Source organism: Tigriopus californicus, chromosome 11, assembly GCF_007210705.1.
Source record: "Tigriopus californicus strain San Diego chromosome 11, Tcal_SD_v2.1, whole genome shotgun sequence".
NCBI lineage: Eukaryota > Metazoa > Arthropoda > Copepoda > Harpacticoida > Harpacticidae > Tigriopus > Tigriopus californicus.
The window spans coordinates 14,763,362-14,774,667 of record NC_081450.1 but is presented as its reverse complement, the minus strand read 5'-3'; the positions used below and the strand labels follow the sequence as shown (position 1 = coordinate 14,774,667).

The following is an 11,306-nucleotide window of genomic DNA, read 5'->3' as shown; positions in this document are numbered from 1 at the left end:
TCAAATTTGACGTTCAAAATAAATCGATCAGTTCCTTTAAAAATGGGAGTTAAAAATAACTTTTCAAGTAATATTAGGAGCTCTGGTTGCATTTTATATCAGAAGAAGACTAAGAACATGCATTGCATGAGGATTAAATAAACTAATCAATTCCATAATAATGCCTTACTAAGAAATTGGCAAGGCATCAAATAGGTCCTCTAGTTCATTTTTTTAGCTAACAATCAACGATGAATTATTTCTGCTCTTCTCATTTTGAGGGGATATCTTGAAAAATGATCTTGAAGACCTTTCCCGAAGTCACTGTGACACTGTCTTTTTTGTACATGTCACGTTCACAGGTATAACGATAGCCCCCAATAGCACCAGATACAACAACAGTGATTAATAGTCATGCAATCCACGATCCCGGGAGAGTCCCTATCCAAGAGTGAGTCACCAATTGTCCCCTTTTCATTTTGAGTGCTTGCCTCCCCGCGAGAAAGCAGCCGAAACCGGCGATTCTCCCGCCAACACGCCCATGACAATCTAGCAATTCCGCTCCGCTGGTCTCGCCTTGAGTTTCCACCTACTTCATACAGACAGCTACAGACGAACGAGTGCGTGGAGTTTTCACAGGTATTGAAGGCATCAAGGAGTGCGATACCTTCTTTCCCCTCGGTTTTCTGGATGCATCATTCTGTTATGGATTGTCGGGCCACATAGAGATAAAGAGAGTTAGTGGACTTGTGGCACCGATTGTGATATTCAGCCCGGGGAGTTCCTTGCACATTCATTTACATACATACTATACTTGGAAGTGGTTGGGGCCCTATTCCATTGTTCGACCTAAAACTCGTTTCTTACCTCTTAACTGCGTGAGACGTTACGATCGCATCTTCTAGCAACTACCTAGTGGTCAAAAATGTTGTGCGGAGTTCGCTCTGCCGTGATTTTTGCGGCCATTTACATTTCCACCCATTGTGTTCAAAGTGAACGGACCTTTAGTTTTCCTGACGAGCCCGAAAATCCTCCCAATGCTGCCAGATTCAATCAAGGAATCTCTCAACTTGTCCAACAAAGCCCAGGTAAGTCAAAACAGTTTCTGGTGAACAGTTTCACATGGGGCTCCTTTTGTGCTCATTTTTGACACGCTCCTTGTTCCACAGACGCCAACGTTAATGTCCATAGCGGTCAAATATTGAGGCTTCGTGGAGGCCGTGGTCCAAGCTTGGGTTTCGTGGAGCTATTTATTAACGAGAATTGGCATCTGCTTTGCGATGGAACCAAATCATTTGACGACCAAGAGGCCACAGTGGCTTGCCGTCAATTGGGGTTCCTTCAAGGAGCCATACATTACGACCATGGGAACAGTACGGTCGGGGATCTCCAATCCCTGTTTGCCGCCAACAAGATCCTCAATTCTGAGGTGTACTGCAAGGGCGAAGAGACCGACCTTACCTCGTGCTCCTGGCAACCGAGCCAAGCACAATGTGATCCGGAACTCTTCGCAGTTAGTCTTGTTTGCACCAAACCTTCATACGCTCTCTGTCCAGGACAAGATGAACCATTCCAGGATAGTTGTTACACTATCTACAACGAACCCAAACAAGATTTTGCTCAAGCTCAAGAGACTTGTCAACAGAACGGTGGCTATCTACTTCAGATCGATTCTCAAGAAGAAAACGACTTTCTGTACGAATGGCTGAGGTCCAAAAACGTCGAACTGGCTGAATTTTGGACTGGAGGAATGATCAACTCAGTGGCCAACAGAAACTTCTATACGTGGTTCCACACACAGAGCCCTATTATGTTCCAAAACTTCATCGTACATCCTAATAGCGTCTCTGATATACGACAAGAATCTCGTGGAATTGCTGTGAGGAAGGATCAGCAATATATGTTCTGGTTTGCAACCAATTTCGCCAATAGCATGTCCTTCATCTGTGAGGCTCCTCAATTGGAAGTAGGCTGCATCAACGAATATGGAGCCAACTACAATGGAACTGCCAATAGGGGAGAGAGTGGACGGAGCTGCCTTCCTTGGAACACACCAAATTTGCAGACAATCTTCGAAGGACAAGACGAGTGGACGCACAACTTCTGCCGAAATCCAGATGGTCTGGAGGAGGCACCCATTTGCTTCATAAATGAGGAGGAATATGACTACTGTGAGATCCCCAAATGCGATGAGGTCAATCGACGAGACACACGTCTCCCTGTAGAATGCCCTCCGAATGGATACTCTAATATTGCAAGAGGTGTGACACCTTCTGATATTGCAGGATCCCAGCAAAGACGACGGTGAGTTTAGTTTATCAATCTCCCTAATTCTTGTTACTTTGACGTCATCCGAGCTAAATCTGTTTCCGCCGAAGCGTAAAATTATACAGTCTATTTCGAACTGGTATTCAATATCCCTACAGAAAACAAAGAGAGTCATTTTGTCGCAAGACCCACCCCTTTCTTCAGCCCTGGTCAACAACAGTTGAAAGTACTTGACGATGTTACATAACTTATTTCAGGGGTCGAGTTCCAAGTGGAAATCTGGACGAGGAGTTTCATCAATGTGGAAGCAAGGAACAATTCCTTTGCCAACCTGGAGAATGCATCTTCAATGCATTTGTCTGCGATGGTGAGGTCGATTGTGCCGGAGGTGAAGACGAAGAGAACTGCATGGAATATACGCGACTATTCGACGTCGAGTCCGGCTTCAAGCTAACCAGTCAAGAGGAAGTGTTTCAAAATGCCACCGTGGAAGAGTGTGCTAAAATTTGCATGAAATCCAAGCACTGCACGTGCACTTCATTCTCTCACAACCCGCAGAAGAACCGATGCCTCATTGGCAACAGGTGAGTTGAATTCTTGACAACCCCCAACTTAGTTTCGGAACATTTCCTTTCGAGCCATGACTCATGAGGACTTTGTCAATTGGTCCAACTGTATAAAGGTGAATGACTGACCTCTCAAGGACCCCAAGCCTCAAGGACGCACTGCTTTTATGACTCATTCAAATCGAATCGTCCTTGATATTTCAGGTATTCTGGACTTTCTCCATATGACGCCTTGATCGAGCGGAAAAATTGGAATTACTACAAATTGAACGGGTCCTCAAACAATGGATGCAATCGCGTTAAGCGTCCGGCTTTCACTCCTTTTGAAGGTACACACCAGCAATATTTTAACGTGTTAAGCTTTTGACGTTGAGCAAACTCGAAGCCAAGAGCCTTGGTTTAATGGTTTGGTAAGGATCGTTATGAACTCTTTTGTTTCAGCCATCCGTTTGATATCTTCACGCGAGGCTGATGTTGTCGAGGTGAAAACGAACGGGACTTGGGGAGGCGTTTGCGACGATGGATTTAGTTTCAACGAGGCTCATGTTGTTTGCCGACAACTTGGATACGAATTGGGAGCTGAACAGGTACAACACGACGCACATCTGAGTCAGGGCACTTGGAGTTGGAGTTTTAGATGCTCCGCCAAGCATGGATGATTCACATGGCGTCCCTCTCCGTGAACTATCTATCGGTACCCACATATCTGGGGGAGATTGACGCTTGGGGAAGTAGCTTGTAAAGATACAATGGCAGGAAATGAGTCACAACTTAGGCGAGGGATTCTCTCACCCTACAGGCGTTTAACATCATGATACTACTTTGTACTCGTTGACAGGTTATCAATGGACAAGGTGCGGATAGGGACTTGCTGCACCTTTTCGACTTGACTTGCAATGGCGATGAGAAGCATATTACTGAATGCCAGTTCAAGGACGATACATCGTATCGGAACACTTGCATGGGAAACGAGAAAGCCGGAGTTAGGTGCCGTAAAACATCAAAAACTTGCGAGGAACATGAATGGCATTGCCAAGACAAAGAGTGTATCCATGTGAATAACTTGTGCGATGGAATCCCAAACTGCAAAGATGGCAGTGATGAAGACTCGGAGATGTGCTCAATTCCTCTACAAGTCAGGTTGGCTGATGGTGAATCAGACAATTCAGGAAGAGTGGAGGTGCGACACAAGGGGATTTGGGGAACTGTCTGCGATGACCATTTTGGTCAAAAGGAAGCACAAGTAAGTCTTGTTTTGGAACAATTTCACCTAGTATATGAATGAAGACTAATCACCCATTTGTTTGCAATAGGTTGTTTGTCGGATGCTGGGATTTGGTTCAGCTCTTGGGCAGGTTTACAACGGCACCACTTATCTTGGGGCCGATCAGGGTCCAGTGTGGATTCGCCTAACTCAGGATGACGTGTGTGATGGGACCGAAGTCAGTTTGGAGCAATGTAAATCTCGTGATCTATGGGTTCATGATCATTATTGCAATCATGCAGAAGATATTGGCATAACCTGTCTGGATGTTGAGACTCGAGCCCTGGAAAATCCTTCGAGCATTTCTCAACCCGATGATCGGCCCCAACAACTGTCGTTGAGGAGTGTGGGTGTACAAGAAGAACCTCAATGCGGACAGGTTCAAGTCAATCTTCGAGATAGCGAGAGTGAAGCTGAACCTCGAGTCGCGGGAGGTCGCCGTTCTGAGCCTGGAGCTCACCCATGGCAATCCAGTATTCGGGTGAGAGGGAAAGATCGAACCTACCATTGGTGTGGAGCAGTGATTATTTCTCGATTTCACGTCCTCACTGCCGCCCATTGTCTGCGGGAGTTTCCAAAGTCTTCCTACCTTGTCAGGACCGGAGACTATGCCATCAGTAAGATCCTCATCGATTTCACCTCATAACATATATTCATGAACTCTATAATCTATCTTGATAGATGTTATTGACACCAATGAGGCAGAGTACTTGATCGATCGGATTGATATTCATGAGAACTATAACATTGGACCCTATTTGAACAACGATTTGGCCGTGATCACGATTAAGTGAGATGAATGATGTGAGCTTATCACTGTTGAGGAGCTGAATCTAATGTCAACCTCCTTATTTCTCCAGATCAAACAGCCCCAACATATCGGGTATCGAATTCAACACTCACGTCGCGCCAATTTGCCTTCCTCCGGACACATACATCTACGCAGCAAGCCTTAACGTAACCATCAGCGGATGGGGCAAAATCGGCTTCGATGGGATTGAAGGCTCACCGCAACCAAGAACCAAGCTTGGTGGAGTAGTCCACCTACAAGAAGCGGGTGTCCCCATACTCACACGGGCAGAGTGCTCAGCCGAGAACGTCTACGGGTCCACGGGTCGTCTGAGTTCTGGCATGTTTTGTGCCGGCCATCTTGATGGCAATGGTCCGGATGCCTGCCAAGGAGATTCGGGAGGGCCAGCTGTTGTGAACATGAATGGCGCCAAAACCCTTGTTGGTGAGTGTGACCAAAATTCGCAGTCCTTTGAAGCTTTAGGGGACTTCTTCCAAATCTTTCGAATCTCGTTTGTTCTAGGTATTACTAGCTGGGGTTATGGATGCGGCCGTGAAAACAAACCCGGTGTATACACGAAAATATCTCATTATGTGGATTGGATTCGCAGCAAAACCCGCACTTACCCGTCCAAATGAAAACAAGAGCACAAAACGCGCTCATACCCAGTGTCAATAATGCAACCGTCGATTCTCAGCCGTGTTTAAAATATGTTTTGTTTGTATGTATGCTTGTGTGCAAAAGGAAACTAATACCTAACTAACCAGACAACATCCCCTGTTCAGTATTCAACATTCCACGATTCTTGTAACAAACTAACTATCAAATAAATTCCCACCCAACACCAACGTTCTACATTGGTTTATTCTACATAGTATAAGAGTTTTATTCGAAGAAATTTTCAGACACTCACTCAAGGAAGGAGATAAACGGGAATGGGGGAAGGGGCGGTGACGTAATAGCAGAGGAACATTTATGTTGTTTCAAGAACGTAAATAGTGCTCTCTCTCATTTACAGTAACACTGAGTGAACATCAATCATTCACAAGTCTGGGACTTCATTCAACCCTTCAAATTGGGCAAAGGTACTCAGGTCATTGGGGACGGGGGTGGTGGTGTCCATCTTGTCATCTTCGCTCACCATGGAGTTGGCATTGGGGTTATCTTCGATGAGATTCTCCACGGAATAACTCGTTTGAGATCCCTCTTTGGCAGTTGCCACGTTTGAATCTTCGGAAGAATCTCCCGAGACACCATTGGTGGATTTTCCCGTTTCAGGATCGTTATTCGAATCTTCAAGGGTTTCACAAGCATTTTGAGGTTGCACGTCTTGAGAATCTTCAGCGCCTTCAGCGCCTTCGGCATCATCACCCCCCGTGCTATTGGATCCATTTGTTTCCTCCACAGGCTTGCTGACCTCTTCAACGGCAACCGAAGGGGCAGATTCAATGTCGTTGGCCTTGGCCTTGCTGGGGGTACCATTTTCCTCTTTTACACTCTCATCTGTTGTTTTATCGTCTTCAGCTGGTTTTGAAGACACTACGTCGCCGGGCATCTCCTCATCCTCCTCAGTAACCTCCATGGCAACCGTGGGCTCATTGTCCAAGACCTCAGACTTAGCCACTAACTCGGCTTCGGGATTGACAATCTCTTTCTCGACAGGAGTGGCTGCAGAGCTTTCACCGCTCTCCACAGTTCCCTCCAAGGGAGCCTCTGGCTGTTCTTGCATTGGGTCAAAATCCGGATCCTCTTCCATGTCTACTCGCGTTTCCCCATCCACATCTCCTTCATTGTAACTGATCGTCTTCTTCGCTCGAGCAGATCGTTCTTTCCTCTCTGCAACGGTCACCGAGGCAGTGAATTCCAATTCTTCTTTGATAACGATCTTCTTGGGCCGACCACGACTTTTTGTGTTCGGCTTCTTGTAAGGTCGTTTTGATGGGAGATCAAACAAGGATGGCTTGCTGATGCCCTTGGGAGGACGTCCGCGTTTTTTGACCGGCATTTGGACCTCGATGATACTGGCTTGATACGGGGTTTGACCGGCGTTGCCCGACCTCAAAAATGCGTCCGCCTCTCGCATGGAGCATCCCAGCACGGTCTCGATTGCCTTGAGGTGGACCGCCGAGTTGTTCAGAGCGAACTGATCCACCAAATGGCTAGCCAGGGATTGGGAGCTATTGTGGGTGAGGAACCTCTTCATCTCGTGGTGAATTCGGAAGAATAGAGGCACCTTGGGGTGATCTTCGTCCACATCCAATCCGACGTAGTAGAAGGAATGCAGGTCGTCCAGGTTGATGAGCTTAAAAATGGTCTCGGCCATGATCACCGCCCATTGAACATCGGCTAGTGGTTTGAGCTTGGAGAAACATTTAAATACGGTTTGCGCACTCATGCCGTCGGGACAAAGGTAATTGCCTTGTCTCGGGTCAAAACTAATTCCGACCTTCTTTAGAAGATTGCGTCTCTCGGGTTCTTGCAACAAAATGTAACGGATCAAGTCCAAAGATAAGGGCCGAGTCACGGGCAGAAAACTAAGGAACTGGCGCTTGACCTCTTCCAAACGGTCAGGGGTCAACTTAGGCTTCTGAACCATGGCCGTATAGGCAATATTGGTCACTGCGTTCAAGCCGAAACCCGACTGGAGTTGCAACAAGTTGCTATTATCGACCTCGACGATCCGGCGCTTTTTGGCTGTCAAATACTCCCCTGGGTTGACCTTGGTTAGCTCACCCGGCACGTCGATGGGCCGCACCTTGACCATGGCTTTGTGAGTGTTCACCACGCCGTCGGCCGTTCGATGACGCTCCACCACTCGCCGACGACCTCGCATGGGTTTTCCGTTAGGCCCAATCTTGAAACGGGCCGGCCCTGGACGCTGCTTGGCCAGAACGAGCTGGCCCGCGCCTCCCGACGACGAGGGTCCGCCTACACTCCTTGCTCCTCCCGGATAAGTCTTGACCGGCTGAAAGTTCCGGATCTTTTTTAACAGGAACGACAAGTTCGGATGGAGCAGATCGATTTTAATCCCAACTTCATTGAAGAAGGACAACTTGCCGTCGACGATATCGTCCGTGATAGCCTTCACGAGGGTGGATATCTTCTTCTTTTCCGGTTGATTCTCCAATATTTTCAGAATTCTAGAACAAAAAATGCCCAAAGTTATTAGAATGTTCATGTCCCAGAGAAGACAGTTCAGGCAAACTCTTAGAAATATGGACTATGAACGAGCTTCCTGCCAAATCGGATTGCTCTTGGTCAAAGCAACTCCGAGACACTTTTCGAAATAAAGTAATAAAATAAGAAACAGAGATCTCTTCAATTAAAGGCAGGACGTTTTTTTATACTATATACTTGTCAAGTGGTTCGTTTCTAAGTTATGTTGTCAAAAGCCTATGTAGTTGGCCAAGAGCAAGTCAAAAATCTGAATTTCTATGTAGCCTTTACACCATAACTTTGGCCATATCTCCTGAGTTCCCTAAGCACAGTAGTAGTGGGCTCAAACTTGTCCAGGCTCATCTCTTCAACAAAATCTTGTGACGGTACGGAGTGCTTATTTGGATTAAAGTTGACGGTTTCGGAGATAACAAATTTTTACTTCCGCTCGCCGTCCACATCTCTAGAAGTCCGTGATGTATCTTACCGATTGGTGTCGGCCACCACGAATGAGCTCGGGGCTTTGAGTTCGCTGGGTTGGGTGTAAACAATGCCAAAATTTCGCAAGCTTTTCAGCACGGTCGGTCCATCCGTCTGGAGAATATGCAAGATATTGGCCAACACGCTAGCTTTGTAATTGCGATTCTTGCCGAACACGCCTGAATTGGGAGGCCGGCCCCGTCCTCGGGGTGTGGCCGGTGAGCCCATGCTGGTCGAGGGTCCGGCCCCGCCGAGGGCGGGCCGGATAGATGTGCTCGGGCTGGACTTGGCCCCAAAATCGATGGTGGTGTTGGCGCCTACTTGAAAGATGCGTTTCATGGACACGACTTTGAGTTGCTCCTCGGCCTGAGCTCGATCATAACTGGGATCATCGCAGATGGCACACTCGGTCGAGGTGTGAGCCCAAAAGTCCACCAAGGGATGAGCTCGGGTCAATCGGTTGATGGTGTCCGAGTCATTACTCACGTGCGCTTTTTCAGCCTAGAAGAAGAGCATTGTTTTTAATCGTCAAATATTTCCATTTGAAACGGTTTAATTCTAGGGCCAAGCCGGAAATGCTTGCTTCTTTAATTGGTTGCATTTGCTTTACTTTTAATCAACGTTTGTCTGTAAAATTCCTTTGCTTTTGAAACACTATCCTTGGAAATATCGTTAACTTTGTTATTAAAAGTAGACGGAAAATGAAACTCGAATGTGTCACACTTTATTTCAGGGTTGACTCATTTCTAAGTTGTTTGGGTATCTTACCATGATTTTAGCCTAGGCATTTTAAGTAAAGGAATAGGCCAGAAGGACGTCGCTTTTTTGATTCTTGAACTTAATATTCGGATTGTTGAATAGTTGGGATTTGGCATAGGACGTGGTTTCGTGAGAACCTTTCTATTTTGGTGTAGTATTGGCGGACTGCTACAAGTGGTTCGTTTCAAAAGAAACGATATTACCACTCATGCATCGGAAATCTGCTAGCGAATCTGACTAGCCAATGGATATGCAGTTAGTTGGTTATGAATTGTTTCCAAGTTATCGCATTTCGAGGACCCATGGCAAATTCCTAACCCTATACTTCATTCGTGTCCATTGGAACCCAGAGGTACCAAACTTCAATTTCATGGTAATGATAAAATCGCTCATTTTTGGTTGGCTGAAGGATCTTTTTCCAAAGTAGATCTTCACTGTGGCGCTCATTTTTCACTTTATACTTTTGTGGCTTCGGTATTTGGCAGCAATTTTTGAAACGAATGTTCAATTGATGTCGGGTTTAGGTATCAAGTTTATTTGGGCTTAATATCGTCAATGGTTGTGTTAGAAGTCTACAAGAAGGAATCCGCACTAATTAGTGGAGACGAACATCTACCATCCTTTGGGACAGGTTATATATTTATCTAATACTTATTGACCATCCGTTTCTTTGGGTCGCACTTTCGGCAATGGCCACTTTCCATACTGGTCTCACGAGTGAAATGGATCCGATTAGCTCGAATTTTGGAAACTAAAATTTCTATCTCAACCCATTAACACTTAAGCCCCAAAGTGGATTGACTTCACAGTCAACCTGATTCACATCCGCCCACAGGTTCTTGGAGATGCGGTTGGTATCATGGGGGCGTGTTGAGGGTGGGGTGTGTCTCACCTGGGCGTACAAGGAGGTGGGATCAGAGGAATTTTTGTATTTGCCATGACACTCTTTGCACACGGACTTGGGGAAGAGCTCTTCGCTTTCAGAGCTCACGTCTAATTCGTGCAACATCAAAATCACGTTCTTGTAGCAGATCACCGGGTGCAGCCACTGATTGGTGTGGATGCGCCGCAGGCCGCAAATGCGGCAATACAGCCGCAGAAAAGCCTTGTGATTCATCGCCGGGCCCTCACTTGATCGTTGACACGCCACTCAAATCATATCCGGGCCTTGCACCACGGAATCCGGCCTTATTAAATTTCCCACAATTTTCCAGGCTAAGCCAAAAGCCACAAGCTTGATTTTCGACTCAGGTTGGCTCACGAATCAGGCTCGCCAAAAATGAAAGTGGGATTTAGGTCCAAATCGGGCGTCAGCCAGGCCAGATCATTGGCTGTTGTGCGAAAGAGCGAAATCAAGAGAATTAGATTGATGCCAAAGCATTATCTTAAGTAAATTTCGGTTAGTTTGTGGTTATTGATGGACAGCTCTGTAAATAAGTGCATAAGCTGAGCCAAATAACCCTACTGGGATGTTAAATGGATCCAATGTGGCAAACCTGATGCCCTCTACGAGAGAAGGCAACAACATTGTCCGCCTCGAGCTTGAGGGTGACCATCCTTCAGAGCATTTTAAAGATCCATTCCCATATGTGAATACAACTTTGGGTAAGTTTCAACCAAAAATTTGCCAAGTATGAAAAGAAAGAAGCCAAAAGCCAATTCAGGGCTAGATATAACAATAATTTCAGCAATAAATCACTACAGCTAAGATGGGCCCGGATCTCTCCGTGCAAGTCAACTGCATGTTTCTTTCATCTGAAATAAGATCATCTCTAAACTGCCCAGGTGCCTTAAGCCACCTTCTTTATTGTGAGTCAACACTTTCCTAGCACCCCATGGTGTATTCCAAAACATCGGAATAGTGAATTCATGGCGTTATCCAAGCTCTGTGAGGAATATATACTTTTCTCGTCGCCCTGATCGCCCCAAAGGCCGTTTCGGCGGAGGGACGCGTTATCGGCTAACAAGGAACAACGTCGTGGTTTGCTGATGTTTGCACAAATAGCCTGATGGCAGAGGAAGCCCAGGTGACCAGCTGCTTCTC

General features: G+C 46.3%; 2 protein-coding genes across 2 annotated transcripts; one reads left to right on the top strand and one right to left on the bottom strand.

Moving 5' to 3' along the window:
- The first annotated feature begins 513 nt into the window (after positions 1 to 513).
- Positions 514 to 5,715, top strand: LOC131889814 (serine protease svh-1-like). The gene is made up of 10 exons (XM_059239011.1): positions 514 to 1,067; positions 1,149 to 2,283; positions 2,505 to 2,831; positions 3,018 to 3,142; positions 3,255 to 3,400; positions 3,652 to 4,056; positions 4,127 to 4,694; positions 4,759 to 4,867; positions 4,938 to 5,311; positions 5,390 to 5,715. Exons 1-10 carry the CDS (start codon positions 905 to 907, stop codon positions 5,503 to 5,505), a joined length of 3,468 nt encoding a protein of 1,155 aa, XP_059094994.1. The 5' UTR covers positions 514 to 904; the 3' UTR covers positions 5,506 to 5,715.
- Positions 5,714 to 10,520, bottom strand: LOC131889815 (uncharacterized). Its single transcript, XM_059239012.1, has 3 exons — positions 10,155 to 10,520; positions 8,511 to 9,004; positions 5,714 to 8,007 (listed from the first exon to the last, which is right to left on the bottom strand). Exons 1-3 carry the CDS (start codon positions 10,377 to 10,379, stop codon positions 5,910 to 5,912), a joined length of 2,817 nt encoding a protein of 938 aa, XP_059094995.1. The 5' UTR covers positions 10,380 to 10,520; the 3' UTR covers positions 5,714 to 5,909.
- Positions 10,521 to 11,306: the final 786 nt, after the last annotated feature.